Source organism: Haliotis asinina, chromosome 14 (genome assembly GCF_037392515.1).
Source record: "Haliotis asinina isolate JCU_RB_2024 chromosome 14, JCU_Hal_asi_v2, whole genome shotgun sequence".
In the NCBI taxonomy this organism is placed as follows: Eukaryota; Metazoa; Mollusca; class Gastropoda; order Lepetellida; family Haliotidae; genus Haliotis; species Haliotis asinina.
The window spans coordinates 40,439,431-40,459,212 of NC_090293.1; the positions used below are offsets into that span (position 1 = coordinate 40,439,431).

The 19,782-nt window shown below is 39.7% G+C and overlaps 2 protein-coding genes across 2 annotated transcripts in view; one reads left to right on the plus strand and one right to left on the minus strand.

The window, feature by feature from the left end:
• Nucleotides 1–2,842, minus strand: part of LOC137261752 (chromodomain-helicase-DNA-binding protein 1-like) — a 43,743-nt gene extending 40,901 nt beyond the window's left edge. Inside the window, exon 1 of the mRNA XM_067799537.1 lies at nt 2,671–2,842. Within this exon, the coding sequence (XP_067655638.1) occupies nt 2,671–2,737 (67 nt within the window). The 5' untranslated portion in view covers nt 2,738–2,842. The remainder of the gene's footprint in view (nt 1–2,670) is intronic.
• Nucleotides 2,843–3,006: 164 nt separating this feature from the next.
• The window catches only part of LOC137261318 (syndetin-like), a 57,697-nt gene continuing 40,921 nt past the window's right edge, over nt 3,007–19,782 (plus strand). The window contains exon 1 of the mRNA XM_067799051.1: nt 3,007–3,123. Coding sequence (XP_067655152.1) covers nt 3,082–3,123 — 42 coding nt within the window. The 5' untranslated portion in view covers nt 3,007–3,081. The remainder of the gene's footprint in view (nt 3,124–19,782) is intronic.

A 19,782-nucleotide genomic window follows, 5' to 3' on the forward strand; every position in this document is an offset into this window, starting at 1 on the left:
ACAGACAACACAAGCAATATGACTGTGGCAGCGAGGGCAACTGACCTCCCACACGTCAGATGTTTCGCACATACTCTTCTGTCCATGATGCACTGAAATTGAATGCCATGGACAACATGATTATTCACGCACGAAAACTGGTGAGTTATTTTTCGAAATCTGTCCTAGCTATGCAGGAGCTTGAAGATGTACAGAAGCGTCTTGGCAAAACGGTGAAGCACGTAGTCACTGATGTTCCAACGAGATGGAATTCTGTATATTTCATGTTTGAGAGGCTAAATGAGTTGCACACGTCCATTGTAGCAGTTCTCCATGATTACAAATTCAAGAAACAAAAACATCTCAACCTCAAAGACAACCAATGGCTTCTTGTGGAACAGTTGATAGTTGCCCTCAAATCACTTGTTTCTGCAACAGAGGTGTTGTGCAGCGAGGAGTTCCCCACTGCTGCTGGAGTGTACCCACTGGTGTTTGCCTTAGTCACAAAACCCCTCGTTCCCTCCGATTTGGACACTCGCATTGTGGCTGACATGAAAACAACTTTAGCAGATGGACTAAAATCCCGCCTTATGACAGCTAAGTTCTGGCTATCCCCAACCATGACAGCCACAGCACTGGATCCGGGTTTCAAAAATCTTCGTTTTCTTGATGAAGAACAGCGGAGAGGAACACAAGAACATGTTGTGACATTGTTAAGGGAAACATCTGGAGAGGGTCAAGAACCCACACTTTCCACTACACCAGTAGCTGGAACCAGTATCACCAATGAAAAAACCCAAGTACTGTGAAATGGAAAAGGCTATGAATTTCCTCTTTGAAGACAACTGAGATTGCCGATGACCAAAACCCTGACTTGTCTTCAAGAAATGCACAACAAGAATACGAGGATTTCCTTACTTCTGCTTCAAAGGTTTCTAACTTGCAAACAGGCAAATCATTCAGTTTAAGCTGGTGGAAAGAAAACAAACACTGTTTCCCGAGAATTGCAACCCTTGCACAAAGTTTCCTCTCTATTCCAGGCACTAGGGTACATCAGAGCGGGCATTTTCTGCAGCCAGCCTTACAATCACACAACAAAGAGCTTCACTCCACCCCGACACGGCTGATGCTATAGTATTTCTGAACAAAAACCTGCGTACTTCTTCCGCAAAGCCAGAATCCACAATTGCTGCAATGCCGGATTCTACAGCTTCTGAAACTGAACGCGCTCCTACAGTCACAAGAACATTACAGGACTTTCCCCCTGTGAAAAGTGAGCCAGAACAAAAACAACAGAACCCGTCTCTTCCCGATCTGCCAGAAGATATGCTTAACAATTAAAGATGACTCATTTGTGATGCGTGGATTTCCAAGTTGTTTTCCAGTTCGTTGTGTTCAAGTTAAATAACAGAAATATAATTTGTATTAATATTTGTATACCAATTGCCATAGGGAGATAAATTTACTTAAATTAAGTTCTGATTCAATCAGCGTTGACGCATATTGAAATGTCTAACATACTCAGTTGTCAAGTATAATGACACATTTTCGGGACATAACATACAAAAAGTAAGAGAGATTGTACTCCTGAAATACGAAGTGCATATATTATTTTTATTTTTCTACCTAATTATTTGTTACTTCAGGGATATGACTTTTTCATTTAAATCGTTTCATTCTTCGACAATTTAACCAAATTTGACTATGATGATTCATGATTGATACAATGTGTTATCTTCAGTTTACTGAATTTCTAGTTTTCAAATTACGTGCTTTCATCAACACATACAAATGTGTTAAATTTTGTCAACTGCTGGTGTGGAAAATTCATTTTGTTACAATGCACTATCTTTTCAAAAATATTCGTTTGGTTTAAACGAAATGTGCTTTAATAAATGTTTTTGACAATGGCTTGTTTTTGTTTTGTTCTCTGTATGGTTGGTTGAAACTCATTGTTATCCCAGTTTTTCAAACTCTCGATTGTGTGTGGTAATAACAACGTGTTGCGAAATGTGACTGTATGCTTCACATAAACTGATTTCTGCTATGGGCTATTTGTGCCACTGAGTCAGCTGAATAATGTGGCTCTGCACAGACCCATGCTAGTCAAATAAGTAAAACGATATTAGGTTTGTGTTTCGTCAAATTTGATAACCACGCGTTTTAAGGAAAGATTTCATGTAAGTACAGACGTTTTAACATAAATGAGTCATTCTTGTTTCAGCTACTTACGACACACGCACATAGCTCTCACTAAAAGTGGTGCTATAATTTCCGGGTACTCGAGTCCGTGTCGGGTTTTATCCCTCGGGTACTCGAGTCCGATTTTTGCTACCCGTCAGAGCCCTAATTACTGACGATACACACATGTCATTTATAACCCTTAATGTTGAAAAGTATTTTGGTAAAAGTTTCAGTCTGTACACTAATTTTGAGAATGAATGTTCAACAGGATTTACACCGTTTCGTTAGCACAATGTTCCTTTATTGTCCACATTAGATTTGTAGTAGGTTTAAAATTACAATCGACTTTAGATCGATTACCGACCTCCAATTACTGATCTGCGAACTGTGACTGTGAGCGATAACCAGCACAAACTCAAATAGTAACTGCACGTACACTATACACCCCGGTTTAGGACAACAGCCTATATACTTCAAGAAGTATAAATAACAGACTTCCATACTGACCACCCCATCCTAGTTCCTGAAGTGCTTCTACTGAATCTATTGCGTCAGGTATATCCATTAAGGACATAACTTTCAGGCACCTTTCCTTTAGTTGTCAATTACAACAAACTCTTCAGAATCATTTGTGAACTCCATGCATCATTTTCACTGTTAAACAGTGTCTGACGATTACATTCGTCGCTGCATGGGGCTTGTAGCTCATTCAGCTCCTCACCGCGACATTCGCCGTTGTTTCTATAAAACATCACGTGAAAGTGTCATACACTGGTTAGGAGCTTGTACGTGTTTGTAAGGGAAGATAACTTTGACAAATTATCGACCGACAGATGGCATAAACGTTGGCCGTCCAAGATGTCTGCCAAAAGAAAATATCAATATTTTGATAGAAGTTAACCGATTATTATTGTAGAAATGGACTTAAAGCAAAGACTGAAGTCTCTTATTTCGAGACAGGTAATTATCACATGTTTTGCGCCATAAGTGTATCATAGATTCATGTATGAACATTCCCTGCAAACGTATCCCAGCAATCTCTTAATTTCTGTCAAACCGAAGAGCCTGAAGACCTCTGGGGATTATGATTAATAATGAGGTATACCGTTAATGAACAGTAAACTGGGGTGTTGACGGTTTAAGGCGACTCTCAGTATTGCCCTTGGCATATATCATACATACCAAGGAAAGCAAGAGACTGCAGGTGATCAAGTTTAGGATACTAGTACTCTCTCTCTCTCTCTCTCTCTCTCTCTCTCTCTCTCTCTCTCTCTCTCTCTCTCTCTCTCTCTCTCTCTCTCTTCTCTCTCTCTCTCATACTCACTAGTAGTCTGCAATCTTGGCTCAAATTTACATCTATCTGTTAATTAACAAACACACTGGTTGACACAAAGCTATAGCAGAGGTCTTGTGCAGTGTTTCTGGTGTGTATGCCTCTTAAGAATAGAAATACCCAGAACATTTTCACACTAGTCTTTTCACTTCCACTGAACAGTTTTCTTCTGTGAAGGGATTTGTCGATCTTTATCCTCTCCTCATGTTTTACAAAACGAAAGTATAGAGACAAGTTGAAATTCCTTGATAAGTTTGTTGGTTTGTCTTTATCCTCTCCTCATAGTATGTAAAGGCAAACTTTTGAATTTAGAGACAAGTTCAAGTTCCTAGATAATTTTGTTTGAGCAGTGTAGGGAATAGCAGTTTTGGCTCATGCCATAACATGAATAACATGAATCTAGACCCTCTTCTTCACAAACTCAATGCATCACACATAAGACAGGTTTGTTCACATAAGGTTTAAAAATCCTTTCAGCATATGGTGGGGACCCAAATGTTTAAATGTGAACTAGCCTAACACGTTCGATAAAGTCTGCGCCAGCTGAGCACAACAACATACACTGTAACATGACTACAGTGTATGAGTTGAAAAAGCAAGTACTAAGATTTATTCTCGATTGCTTTTTCACAAGCGGTCTGTGTGGGTTGTTATGATATACATATAAAATAATTACGATTTAAATGTAGAGGTGTGGGGCAAGCCCCATATCAATCTACGATATTGACTTCAGCAAAACAGTTTAATGTGTATCTTCTATTATCCCGTTGGTTTTCGTAATAAATGCCTGTTGGGGTTGTTGTATCCCTTGTTTTATATATTATTTTTTCTCGTCCTCGCTTATAGAAGATGTTTTATGAACCTTTGATCGAATCTCTTCTTTTATTTTGTGGTATTTTTCTAGTTCGCCAAGGATCAAACGAAACTCCTCTTCTAAGATTTTGTTATCATTGAGGGCAGTGGAAACATGATCTTCTATCGTGTTTAACTTTGCGCCAGCAAGAATTCTAATTTCATCATGTTTCTTTGCTTTACGATTCAATTTGCGGGATACAAATTTAAACACAGACCCAACTGTTCCAGTCACTACAGCTGGTAATCCAAGTCCTAACACCACTGGAGCAGCTACGACGGTTGTCAACAACCCAACTCCTACTGCTCCTAATCCCATGCTAGTTGCCATTAGGGTCGTATCAGCACTGTCTATGTAGTTTAAAGCTCTATTGTATTTTTTATGTAGTGCTGCCTGGATATCAGGCTTTTGTTCTAGCTGGCGTTTTATTTCACATATCTGTTTTAGCCAAATACCATCTACACTTCCCTTTATATTTCCTTCTTCATCTATGACTGGATACAGCCCCTTTTTATTTGTCTATAATATAGTTTATAAATCTTTTTTTTTTTAATTATCTGTCATTTATATTTTGATTGAAATATTTTAAGCCTATAAGGTTTACATTATCGTATAGGTAAATGGGTGAGATATTAATAGGTGTATTTTCATCCATAATACGAATCCCATCAAGGCTTATTGATGGCTTATAGCCTTGTCTTTTTATGATTCAACAACATTTATTCTCATGCCTTTTAAACCAAAATATTCTAAGACCATCTAAAAGTATTCTTGGCTCGGAAATTTCTGTGAGATATACGTCTATAATTAGTGTAGTATCTGGTTTTATACCATAATTTGAACCTGAAAAAAAATCACATTGGTTATCGTATATCCTGTGAATCAATAAACTGGCATTCGAGTCAACTGGCATGAGCATGTTGCCACTGTGACCTGGTATTCGTAACACTTGTATAGAATTATCTTTTAAGGGATTAAAGGACATGAGAAGGATGCCATTGTTAGTATTTTTGGAAACGAAATCATTTTGAGTAGAAACGATGTACGGGTTGGTTAGTGTTATTTTAATTAACCATTCAAGTTCTGTAAAATCTGCTAGTGGCATTCGTTTGTATACATTATTTTTAAAGTATAAGAGGTACGGGGTGTCTTCCTCACCAGGTAAATGGAATCTCTGTGTGTCCTAGATCACCAAGTGTTACATTGGAGCGTTCCATTGTTTATAAAACTGTTAGTAAATAGTTTCCAATTGTTTTCCTGAACTTCAAACTAATAAAATAATGTGCTCGGTTAGAAAAATCTTGGTTAGATATATAGTGTCTTCTACTATCACTGTGAGACCTTGCAGACTGATATGTGAATCAACCCGAAACCGCACGTAAATTGAGCAAACGCGGCCCTGGTGTTTTTTAACCCACTAGAGTTTTGATTCCTTTCATGATTCTAATATCACTCTGCGATGGTTCACCTAGGTAGACTTGCATGACCAGCATGGAATTCTCTTGGAGGCTTTCCAGGATGGCTGCCATACCATTGAATTCAGTAACCAACTGCAATGCTGCGTTCTCTCCATGTTTACACGACAGCATGTGGACTGCTCTACTTGAGACTGTTGTGATGGTTACACTGTGTCTCTGTGATGGGACGTAAGCCACAAGCAGGATTCCGTTGTTTACGACTTTATTTTGGTATTGGACTTTATTTTCCATGAGAATGTATGGGGTAATTAGCGTTACGTTGAGAAGCCAGTTGATTTGAGATGGTAACATCATCCACCTGTTGTCGTCAGTGAGTATTAGATAGTACGGTTTGTTTTGATCAATGTTTATTGTTCTGTCAAACTCATCTAAGTCGAGCAATTTACCACCGAATGATGGGTATATAATAATTATATTCTCCATTCGTCTGCGCCATTGCAAACTATATCGTGTCGTGTGTTGCTGGTAGATCTTGATGTATCTAGGTTAAAAGTATTACCAGATTCACCTGTGACAGGGACTTCAACACGTCTGTAAATGTTGTTTATAAGCTTAAAAGCGTATATTTTACCATCTATTCCTGTGTCATCAAACCCTCTAGTATCGCCTAGATCTGATAAAGTTGTATTAATGCATCTTTTAATTCACATTCCTGGCCTTTGATTACTAGCCATTATTATAAATGCAGTGTAACGCTTAGGTATCCTATATTTACAGCATTATTTTTTGTATCTAAAATTGATATTTTTACTTCAGAAATATTACCATTTGTTCATTTTTTATACTGATGCCACGAAAATGACTCGGTGCGACCCTCACTGTATTTTTATGTTTTAACCGGGACAGCCCTCAACAATTTGGAAGGGCGTTAGTTTTGTATATTATCCATTGTGCTAAGCTGATTGAGATGGACGTATATCTCATAGCATGGAATTAGATCTGGTGTCAGCCCTAGCATCTCCAACAACGGTTGATTGAAACTCAGTATGTTTTTCATAGTATTGTTGTCTAACAACACTGTTCCGTTGAGTCATTTATTTTAAGTCCAACTCCAAAGTCTTTAAAAACTTCATCATTGAGAGAACACACGCTGTAGTATCCATCGGCTAAATGTTAGGTGTATTAATGTATCTGATTCCATTGATGTATAACTCATTATTTTTGTTGTTGTTGATGTTTGTCCATCACGGGTAGTAGGTGATAGCCTCCATATGCTATTTCAAGTTGGTCAGACGTGTTATCAATAGTGTGTATAAGTTCAACGATCTCACCGTTCTTTATATCTGGAAGCGTAATGTACATGTACATTATATATAATAATAATATGTATAAACCCAAAGTATGTTATCCAAAAATCGACAACATAAATGCCTCCGATTTCACGCGCATGAAAATCTTGGTTGGTGCAGATGGTTCATATTTCAAAACCCAGTTTATAGATGTGTTAGGAAAGTACAAGCTATTGGTCACGGATGTGAAATCTGTTCACGTGTGGTTCAATACCTTGATGTAGTTTTGGAAGATTACTGCTTCCACAGATAAAGTGTGGAATGTAACGAACAACCCATATGATAGACGGGCTTACAAAAGGATTTGTAATGAATTCGGAATTGACCCTAAGACGGACTGGCGTGTGCCCCGTGTAAGTCACTGTTTAGGAATTCGGTACTCAGGAATTAATACACCTAACATTTTGCTATTGAAGGGGCTTTTGATGTCTTTTCTGGTGCGAGATCTTGGGATCTCATTTGCATTCGCTTACCTCCCTTTGTGTGACCTAGATGTCTATTTTTGGAAACGCGTAAGTGAACTGAATATCATGATGAATGAAAACTGCAATCGTTTTAAGAATAATGTGTTGTTATTATCTGAGGTAAATTGTTTAAGGATGGAAGTTAATGACACCAAATGTAGCAGTCGCCATTTCATAACTGTTTTATTATTTTTAGTCGCCACTTTGAAAATTCACTCGCATATGCAACTGTTTCACTCGCAGTGTAGAGCCCTGAAGAACCAACTCAATTTCACTATATATTGTGCTACGACTGGGTGCGAACTGACGTTGACAGACACTAGACGCGATGCCTTGAGTAAATCCGTTTTCACATATCACATATGCTACCAGATAGGGGTATCCACAAAGAGATCAGCGCCCTGCTTCCACCGGACATGGCGTTGAATGTAACGAACAACCCATATGATAGACTGGCTTACAAAAGGATTTGTAATGAATTCGGAATTGATCCTAAGACAATGGTTTAAGTCATGGTTTAACAATTCCGTACTCAGGAATTAATACACCTAACATTTTGCCATTGAAGGGGCTATTAATGTCTTTTCTGGTGTGAGAACAGTAAAAGAGCTCAGTGATGATTTCATGAAACGAGGTCTACTTAGGCAGGACTTTGCTTTGTCGAGTAATGAATGGAGAGATGATCGTATGATTTTTAAAGGTGGTGTTGCTTTCACTATCCAAAAAGTGGAGCAGCCTCCTAGTTCGGAAGATGGTTGGAAAATATTTATCGAAAGGATACATTCGTGCTGGTGTTGTATGTTTCGATTCGATTAGAACGTATGTGAGGGCTATTCTGGGTGCACAATCACACACACGCTCCAGTATCATGGGTAGTGGAACCGCTTACAATGCGCAGAAACAGTTCGTGGCTAACATTGAGGATGCTATCGCATCACCAGTAGATCAACCTAGTGCTATAAAACGATACCAGGACATGTTGCAATATGCCAGGTCAAAAGTCGACGTGTTCAGTGTGGGACTGTACATGGCTCCGAGTGATATGCATCTGAGAATCAGTAAAATAACGGGCTACAACAATGAAATAATCATTGCCACGTCCGATCAAAAATTGGGTGTTATTGCTGATGTAAACGTCTCCCATGTACTACCATCCACTGGGCTAACCCCCACTGTGGCATCACCACCAGAGCCAAGGGTATTGAAATTGCCTGACCGGCAGGTCGCCCCCACAGTGCAGGCGTCAAATCAGCAGCATATTGACTATAAATCATCGCTGATTGTTGGAGGTGTCGCGGTCGGCTTGTGCATTATTTGGATAAAACCCTCCTAGCCGCAACGTACACCAGCCCAGCCACGGTGACAATGAATGTCCACAGATTTTGACCAAGCCGCGTGGCAGTTTTACCCAGTGTGCTGAGCAACCATGATACAATGCTACTCAGAATCCCAGGCAGAGCTTCTGCGTCCTTACCAGCGAGTTTAGCCAGGGCCTCCCCGAGCGATTTCAGATGTTTTTTCATCCAGTCTCTGGTGTCACCACTTGGCGTGGGGTGTGTGGGAACCACACTGGTGGAGCCCCCTCCAGTAACTGATACTACAATAGTCGATATGATGAAGCCCAATGCCATCAGAACACTGGCAATGGCGATGCCTTGCTCTCGGAACAATGTTCGGATCCTGTCAGCCAACAATTGTGTAGTCCTTCCGTGATACGACGCTTCATATCCTCATCGTCCGTTTCTCTGACTTTGTTTTTTTCACGAGCTTTGTGCTCGTCGAGTTCGTTCAATTTCCCCATATTGTTCACGTGTTTTCCGCGTACATGTTTCAAGGCTTCGTCTAGGCCGTACATTTTCCTCATTGGGAATTTAAACCCAGGCAAAGCTTTGTCCCAGTAATATCACAACAGTTTTTCGATGCTGTCTGACACTTTTATAGCACGCTGTGTAATGTCACCACTGAGGGTGTGGGGGCCCCCCACAGTTTGGATCATGTGTTTTGCAGATCTTGAACAACCTTCGAAGGTATGGGGTGTGGGGTAAGCCCCATCTTAGATTTTGCACCACCGTAATCATGCATGTTTAGGTTTTCATGGATAAAGTCAGTTCTATGGCGACTGGCTAGAGTTGACAAGGCAGGTGGTTTTCTAGTGCGCCTGTTAATGAGGTCAACCTCTGGGTTATCCTTAAGACGTAGAATGCCCTTATCATCTGTGGTAGACTTCAAATAGTCCTTGGCGCTGTGGCTCGGTGTAGTTTCTATCACTTTTAATCCATTGTAATAATCGTCTACTGTTGTTTTCAAAAGGTGGTCGTTCATCGTAATAACATCAGGAGCCCCAAAATCATCCGTCTCAAAATCGTCCCTAGTTTTGAAGTCATATTTATATTAAAAATATTAATAAATCATAATGTCATATGGTAGAAAACCAAATCCTTTTCGAGGATTAAGAGAACCACTAGGCGTCATAGCCGTGCACCAGTCAGTTACTATTACGAACAACCCCAACAAGATAGACCAGAACCAAGTACTGTTTGTTAGATTTCCAAACTTGGGTGAGAACGACGTCATAGAGCCAGAGACAGCACATTGGTGTTTAACATCAAGTTGACTTTGGACAATGACAAACGTGAACATTTATTTTTCAACATAGTCCCCTTGTGAGTCAAGACACTTGTTCCATCTTTTCTGCCAGGTGCCAGGTGTAGAAGGTGCCATTTTGGTCCTCAAACCAAGCCTCAGTAGCAGCAATAAGCTCATTATCATCGTGAAATCTACGACCACGCAAGTGTTTCTTGAGATTTGGGAACAGATGGTAATCACTTGGTGCCAGGTCTGGAGAGTAGGAGGGATGCGGCAAGATTTTGTACTCGCATTCCTGGACAGCAGCGGCTGCAACGCGAGAAGTGTGTACTGGAGCATTGTCTTGATGTAGAAGAATACCACGTCTGATCTTGCCCCGGCGCTTCTCCTTGAGTGACTGTCGCACTTGCCTCAACAAGTTATTCATTGTTCTTCCTTTTGGTAAGTAATCTGTGGAATGTGGATGACGCCTTTGCTATCCCAGAAGACTGTCGCCATTACCTTCTTCACTGATCTGGAGGCTTTGAACTTTTTGGTCCTGGGAGAAGTGACATGTTTCCATTCCATGGATTCTTGTTTGCTCTCAGGATCATAGTGGTGGATCCAGGTTTCATCACAGGTTACTAGCCTAAAGTGAAAATCTTCTGGATTCTTGTTGTAACTGGTTAGCATGGAGTTGCTTATGGTGATCCTTGTTTGCTTCATTTCATCTGTAAGGATTCTTGGCACCCATCTTGCTCACACCTCAGACATGACAAGATGTTCATGAAGAGTTGTCTCAATGGATCCGTGTGAAATGTCTGTGGTCTCCTCTAACTCGTGGAGTGTGATTCGACGATTTTCCAGCACAAGTCTATGCACTCGGTCAATGTTTTCCTGACTAGTGCTTGTTGTTGGGCGACCTGGAGGGGGGTCATCTTCAAGACTCTCTCTACCATGCTTAAATTCATTGACCCATTGTTTGATGGTAGCAGATGAAGGGGAAGACTTCCCATAAACTGCTGAAAGCCTTTTTTCAATGTTCTTCGCCGAGTTTCCTTCAAGAACTAAAACCTTAGTTCCTGCTCTATACACCATTTTATTCATCTTCACTGCCGTGAGGGGGGTCTCTTTCTGTCAATGTGAGCTGTTCAATAACTTCTGAGAGTAGGATACCAAAACTTATATATCACATCAGCTACACCCCATAGGCTGTGACACCTGGGTATGAAAAATGCTCAAGACTCAAAACTTATTGACATCCCCTCGTATCATACCTGTGAAGGAATACGATCCATTCGAAAGAGACAGCGAGAAATTTTTCAACCCAGAAATCACCAAAGTAGAAGTGACCATAGAGGGAGTACCTAATCAGTTATTTAGCCATGGAATGAGAGCGCACTAGCAGTGGGATGAAATAATGAAGCTACCAGCGATCAAACAAAACTCAACAACGTGGCCAGTGACCTGGATCTATACTGCGTTCATAACCACAAAGTACGCGTTTTGGTTGGATATGAGATCGACATATGATAACACTCTACTCAGTAGTGAGCGTCGTATCGACAACGGAAGCGAGGGGATAACTATTCAAATAACGAAGAAGGCTCAATCATCTGGTAATTGAAATTATATTTATATGTACAGTCATCCCTCGCAATAACGCGCTTCGCGATACCGCAGATTCGGTTAAACCAGGGGGTAGTCCGTTGCTCCCATAAAAAAAGTTGAACTGCGATCACACCCCTTCACGAAATCGAAAATAACTCGTCAACAAATCTGCTGTTGCACTCATATAAATTACGTAAACTAGTGAAATTCAGTGCGGGTGGCAACTAACAGTGTTTATCGTATATATCCATTGTTTCAGATGCTTAAAACATGCAGGGTTTTCCCAATAATAATCACAACAACATCGTAGTGGTAACTTATGAAAGACAAGACATGCTGAGTTAACGACATGTACTTACAATGTTTGCTGTGATGCAACACACTGCGCTCTAGCACGGTAAAACACAGTCATCCCAGAACGTATGGTGTCAGAAACCACATTTATTTGATTAATTTTTTTTTATTAAAACTGTTGACAGAAACGACGGAAACACAGTGTGAGAATGGCATTACCTCATTCCATATGCATACAACTTCCGCTTACCGAGGGTCCCTCTTTTGCGCCTACCACTATAGCACCAATTTCACATTATTCATAGCAATCAGGAACAGATTACAGTCTTGTAATCCATGGACTCCTGCTGCTGCTTAGTATTAAAATATTCTGATAATGGAATAGAATCTCTTTGATCTAATATTATCGGATCGTTTTTACCTGAATCACCAGTACATTAGACCAAAACATCTGAGCACAGCTGATCACTATTTCTGGCTTAGTTGAATAACAGCAAAGACATATATTCACGTGAATATATATGTTTGATAACAGGTAGCATAACAGAAACAACAATTAAATTATCATGTCTAGTGAATTTTGATTGCAAGTTTCCTGTACATATATATGTTGTCATTTTCAACGATTGTTTATTTTCACTTTCAACAATACGAATTATTTTTGACTGGGCACAATTCATGAATAGCAGTTTTTTTATGTCCTTGGAAAATACGATTTTACTTGGCCTTTGTTCCACATTATGTAATAGGTACTATAATGCAGGGGGTCATCCATGGACCCCTAGGCCCGCGTTATGGCGCCCCGGGTACACACCTAAAAGAGTATTTAATAGAGTTGTGACGATTAATCGATACGCAAGTTATCGCGATTCAAGAGCTGCACGATACGATACATCGATACGATTGTCATGTATTAATTCATCACGATACATACTTAGCAGTCTATGAAAACACTGTCTCCCCATCTATTTAGATTTTCGTGGAAAATATTGCCATGGACATGTTCCGACTGAGATAATTTTCACAAATTTATTTTGTTATCTGTGCAAAAAAGCCAGTTGTGCCAATGTTGACCCCTGCTGTTCAATTTTTTGGGAAAACACTACTTTACTGACACATGCTAAACATTTTTAATAAAATGTATTTCATGATGACGTGTTTTAATGTTCTTGGGAGAAGAATACCTTCCCTGAAATGATAACATAACACCACATTATTTCCAGTACTTTTATTTTTCTGTATACAAGGACAAAATATTGTGACACGTATCGTATCGTATGTATCAGACTACCAGTATTGTGATGCATATCGTATTGTGGCATGGGCGTATCGTCACAACTCTAGTATTTAACATTGTTTCACAACCAATTTAAAGGAAAATCGACATTGCTCATCCTGGATGACTGCAGCACTAATAGAGAGATAACAAAAAAGAGAGACATGCTATCGTATTTAGAGTTTTCAGGTCGGCACACAAATCACAGCATCTGGATGTTAACACAAAAATTCAGCTCGGTGTTGAAAGATTTGACGGAGAAGCCGTGTTGGGTAGCATTATTTCACTGCAAGGACAGGGAGTGTTTGAGAGAGAACGATGTGATGAGTAAACCAGACCGGGAATGGGTGAAAAAACAGCTCGCTGAAACTAAACATGCCAAGCTCGTGTTGAAAACCGACCAGCCAGTGGATTACCAAGTTATAGTTTAGTAACTTTAATAATGTTTTAGTAATTTTTAATAAGTTTTAGTCTTGTCTTAGTAATTTTTAGTAATTTTTAGTAAAATGCTGGTTTTTGAAGTTCTAGTTATGTGTAACCTAACCTTTATCTCTATGTATTTAGCATATGTTGGATATTATTTTTCACTATAGTACTGTATTATAAAATGGAGTGTGAAGAATTACTAGAGCAGATGTTAGTTTCAGAGGAACAAAAGGACAACAAGCAGCAAGACAGACTGGTAACACTAGTTGTGGGTGGTAAGGGAAAACAATATTTAGGAGACAACATAACTGCTGACAAAATTCAGAAAATGTCAGAGGCAGAACTAGGGGCTGAGATGACAAAAGTTATAGGTTCTACTATTACCCAGATTTACACTTTTTCCCAATCCCACCAGAACGTCAACTCTGTTTGTGGGAGGACTTAGAGAAGGACCTGTTTATCAATAGCACCTTGAGCTACATCTGTTGTGCTTTGTATCACAAATACGGCATGTATCTAGCCCCTGTGACAGCAGCGATCATCACAGCAAAGCATTGTAAATTTAATAAAACAAGTAATAATAATACTATTATACAAGATGGATGCTGCCCAGGAAGAGATAGCAAAGGTGGGGGGACCGCACAGCCCAGCGGACAGACCCGTGGGGATACCCCCAATGTGGACAGTCCTGCAGACAGCCAACAGGAGCCAGTGATGCAAGTCACCAAGGAGAAGAACCAAAAAAGAGTTGAAGCTGGTAGAAAAAATGCCTTAGACAGGCACAAAAAAAATAATTACATATGGGGGTACCCTCACCACCCCAGTATATGTGTAGCTGTAGGTAGTGTAGTAGCCACTGCTGCTGTTTCATTATATATGTTATTGCGAGCAATACACCCACACCCCAAACCACCAACATGCTTAGGGGGCATATCCCACACCCCATACCCCCAACCAGTGCGGTCAACCTCATACCCCACACCCCAAGTGGAGATTGACCCTCATATTATGCTATAACTAAAGTTATATATTTCCATTAATATATATTGCGTCTGAGGGAAAATCATTTGTTAACGATGCATACCACGCATTTGTCGTTTCCAGATTAGCAGTAGGGTACGCTCGGTTGACAAAAATGATTTTAAAACAACCGACTATAAAACTCGACTTCGACCTGCAAGATATTTTTATGCATACTATGAACATTGGTATGGCAATGGCCATCAAGGACGTTCTAGTAAAGTAAGATATTATAGCTTTTAAAGTAATGTATATAAATTACAGTATGGTTCAAAATTATTGAGAATAGCTAATGCATTTCATATTATTAAACGAGAACAAATCAGATAAAATTGAATGTATTGTGAAAGTGAACTGACCTTTTCATGTTGTGTAGGTAACAATTTAATATTTTATCAAGTCTCCTTGAGCTTCACGGCACAGTCTAAGACGGGTAGGCATACTTCCTATCAGAGAGGTTAGTGTCTCGTGAGTTATGCTGTCCCAGTATCGGACCACTTCTCTCTTCATGTCTTCAATTTTTGTCAACCCCTTTTGATTCACACATTCCTTCATCATCCCCCAAATGTTCTCAATGGGATTTAAGTCAGGACTATATGCAGGAAATGGTAATGCAGTCACATTTTTCTCCTGAAACCACTGCTTGGCATGTTTTGCGGTGTGTTTAGGATCATTATCTTGCTGCAAAATCCAGTCATTTCCATAAAACACATGTGCACTTGGAAGGAGAAAATTATCTAATATGTTAATGTAGCGTTGACTTGTCAGATTTCCCTCAAACACACACAGCGGGGTCGTTCCTAATAAGGATATCCCTCCCCATACATGAAACATTGGGCTGTATTTAGGTCGTCGATACAACGGTGCTGACGCAGACTTTGTCCATATTTTCACATTATTGGGATATACCCATATTGAGCTTTCATCAGTAAAAATCACATTTTCCCAGTCAAAGTTTTCATGTGCCAAACACCACTCAACACGCCTGTCTTTATGTTCTTGTTTCATGAGAGGAGAAGGAATTCCAGTCTTTTTCTCCCATCCAAGATCAATCAAATTTCTTCTAACTGTAGATTTTGATACGACTGTTGATCCCCTTTCTATCGTTTCATACCTGATGTTGGAGATGCTTGCCCTTTGCTTTTTAGACGCTAAAATTCCCAGCCGGACGCGATCTGAGAAGTCCAATTTTCTGGGTCTCCCTGCTCCTTTCTGGTGCCCAAAATCCTTTCCCTCTTTAAAATTCTTCCTAATCCTATACACAGTAGAAAGAGGAGTTCCTGATCTCTCTGCCAATGTATTTACATCATCAATTCCTTGATTACACAACTCAAAAATCAACCTTCTTTTATCTTCAGCAGACATTGTTGACAGTGCTGAGGAAAATGACGTCTGCTACAAATTCAGGGGAGGTAACTCTAATTGTACTATACTCAGTAGGCCAAGATGAGTTACCTCCCTTATACCATTACTTAGTTTTAAGTATCAGTGAATCAGTTGAGGTGTTAGGATAGCTCAAAGTAAGAAGAAAAATTCTCAATAATTATGAACCAGACTATATAATATGGCCACGGTAGCAGTGATGGTTGGTGGGGTCTTGTGAATGCCCTAGCATTTTTCGGGAGTAATTTTCTATTTTCTCAATTAGGAGGATCAAACGCGGCTGAGGTAGAAGCGGAACAAAAATGACACAATATAGCTGTAGAAAAACTACAGGCTGCACAGGCAGAATACACAGTGAGACGAATGAAGAGACTAGATTTCATCAGTTATCAACTCCGGCACGAAGGTCATGCTGTTTGAACTTTCAAGGAGGTCGATGAAACTATGAAAGAAATACTATGTGTTAATGAGTGAACAACTAGAACCATAACGTAATGAACCGACGATACCTCAGTATTACACTCCTTCAGAGGGTCAGAAAGATGGTGAGTTGACCTTCGTGGCACTTGGTTTAGCAGCGACAGTGTTAATCATTAAACAATTAGACTAATTACACAAATTATTATACCTCAGAAATGAGCACAGCACCATATATTTGTCAATGGGTACTTATGGGGAAAACAAAAATTTGTGGTAATAAAAGCCGCGTCAAGGGTTATTGCTGCTTTCACTGTACAGGCTATACTAACTACACGAGCTTGGTGTGTGGAGTAGGGGTAAAAAGTCATTACCGATTATGTAAAGCCCATGGCACGGATAAAAAAGGATTTCAGCTTATTTACAAGAGGGAAAAAGACTACATCAGCGAAGTTAAAACGCTTGTTAAAGATAAAGGTATAATTTGTAATTCCTCGTTGACGAACCCTCAACGCGGTCCATTTTCCAAGAAGTACAGGTTAGGTTCCCCGTCTTTGATATCCACTCAATCGATATTGTACGTTTTCATAGACCAGATAGGATCTGTACTACATTTACGGGTGTCTAGATCTGGAATTGTTTTTTCTTTTTTAAGACAGCGTGCTGCTGCCTCTGATACAACAGATTTCATATGGATTGCGTCAACTGGTCTCATGGAGGTTTCCACCACACCCACAAGTAGTCTTGTTACTTCGTGATTCATAAAATCAACCACCCAAGGAAGTGGTACTACCCATTCAGTATTTCTGTGTTGGGGATGCCCCCATGCCCCCAATTTGTGGGGGCCCAATTCTAAATCATGCATTCCCCCTGTCGGTAGATATTGACTCATAGCCCAGTCATATAGGTTGTTAGCAATCCACGAGAGCCCAGGACTTGAATAATACCATGCGGGGTCCAACCTGTATTGTTTCGAACACGTTTTTCTGAATATCTTGAAAACATCGGCCAGCAACAACACATCTGTTTTCAAATATAAATCGTGGTAATCACCTAGATTCTTACAACCTAGTTTTTCCCATACATTTTTTGCGTATTCATAATAATCTTGCGAGACGGGCGCGTCGTCAGTCAGCTTGCCCTGTCTCATTAAACTTAGACCAGTGATCCATATATTCATATGGGTAAATACCCTTACGTACGTTTTCTCTTCTGTGTAATGATTAGTTATAGCTAAGTCATCTGGGTTATTAGCCTTTACCAAACTGTCTAGAGAAGACAACAGGAACTGAACACTGTCTATGAATTGCTACCTGTTTAACAAAAAGGATATATATCTTTCCATATTGTTTGGGATACAGAATATGTGGCCTTTGACCTTTGAAAGAGCTTGCATAATCAAGTGTGAATCATACCCACGTAGATTGTGAAACACCACCGGGATATGAATAAGTTTAGTGTTTATCCTTAACTTCAAATTACATTCATCGTCAGCACCTCTATATTTACCAGTAAAGTGACAGTGGTCTCTAACTGAATCACCATTCAGAAGTTTACAGCATACATGATAATGTGTGCTTTTGTTGTGGGCTTTCCGATCTGCTTGCATCATACGCATTGGTATTTTGTTGCACAATTTTTTTGTAATCTCTTCCTCTTCATGTTGTAAACACTTTAGAAATTTCCCAGCCGTGTCTGGGCCTCTATAAATAACGGGAGGGTTAGTTTGACCATCACAATGAACGACCACATACCCAAACCCACACGCCTCATGTTGTTGAACTTTCTGCGTGAAACTTTTATTAGGGGATTGAGCTCCTGTATCGATTGGTTTAATGATAGCTTTGAAGTCAGCGTAGATAATGTATGGTACTGACATTTTTGTGGTTAATAAATTTCAAAATGTTGTTTTTCGGTCAGCATGTCTATCCATATGGCTGTCTCCCCTACACCTTGGCAATCATCCCTGTGCGAATGGAGTAGATCGGCTGTGGAAAACCCGTGAAGGCACCTTTCACAAAAGTGTTCTTTCCCTCATATTTTGACTGATCATACAACAGTCGACTAAAATGCTTGATCCATGTGTAGTGATATTTTTCACTTTGTTGTATCATAAATATTTTGATTGTTTTACGCCCGTCCTTATACGTTAAAGGACTTATCCTGTGCACTGTTACATTTTTACCTTCATGTCCGAATACGTTTATAGCCAAGGCTGGATTCTGTTTTTCTATTTTATTGATCTAAGAGATAGGGGTGGGTTCATCTATACCTTCCCAATTTATCCCATCATCTTCCGGATAACTGGAAAGTCTGTCAGATTTTTTTTCAGCAGGAAACTTAGCAGATCTTATCGCTATCCTCTTACAATTATTACCACGGTTTTTAGGGTTAACCATAGAGTGTTTGTTCTTAAAATACTCAGGCAGGGGTAAGTACGTTCCACCGCTTGACGGTTTATAGTTTGCTATATCCAGGTAAACCATGTTAATCTTATCAACAACCCAACCAGACCCCCTATTAGTGTAACATTCTAGTGTTTCCGGAATTTTTTCAAATGGTCTGTTGATAGAAGAGTTGATAGTATCCGGTTGCGTTGTAACTTCCTGATTACCTCTGAAGTAAACATTGGTGTATTCAGTAGCCCCACTCGCCTGTGGTTTCTCTAGTGTCATCTTTAACGTGAGTTGAAATTTAATACCTCTTAAGTCTTTCAGTTCTTAGGTCACTTTATGAAATACCAATTGTTTTATATCTCCAAAGTTTATATTTCTTTGAACTTCCATCTTCCAACCTCTCAAATAGTTTCCTATAGCTCAGTAGGTGTGAATTGTAGTTCTATGTTTTTTTGTTCTTTTAGTAATTCAATAAGCTCAGACTTCCTCATACGGGAATACCCTCGCATTCCATGTTCACATGCTTGCTTTTTCAACTCATGCACTGCAGTCATGTTACAGTGTGGTCATACTATATGTGAAACATTTTTCTAATTGTACGTCATTGTGCTCACCCGGTTGCAGACTGTAACGATTGCGTGCATTGTGCTCAGCTCAGACTTTATAGATTGTGTGAGGCTAGTTCACATTTAAACATTTTGGTCACCACCATATATTGAAAGGATTTTTAGACCTTATGTTAACTAACCCACCGTATGTGTGAAGCAGACGCGTAGTGTCTGCTTTTCGGAGTTTGTGAAGAAGAGGGTCTAGA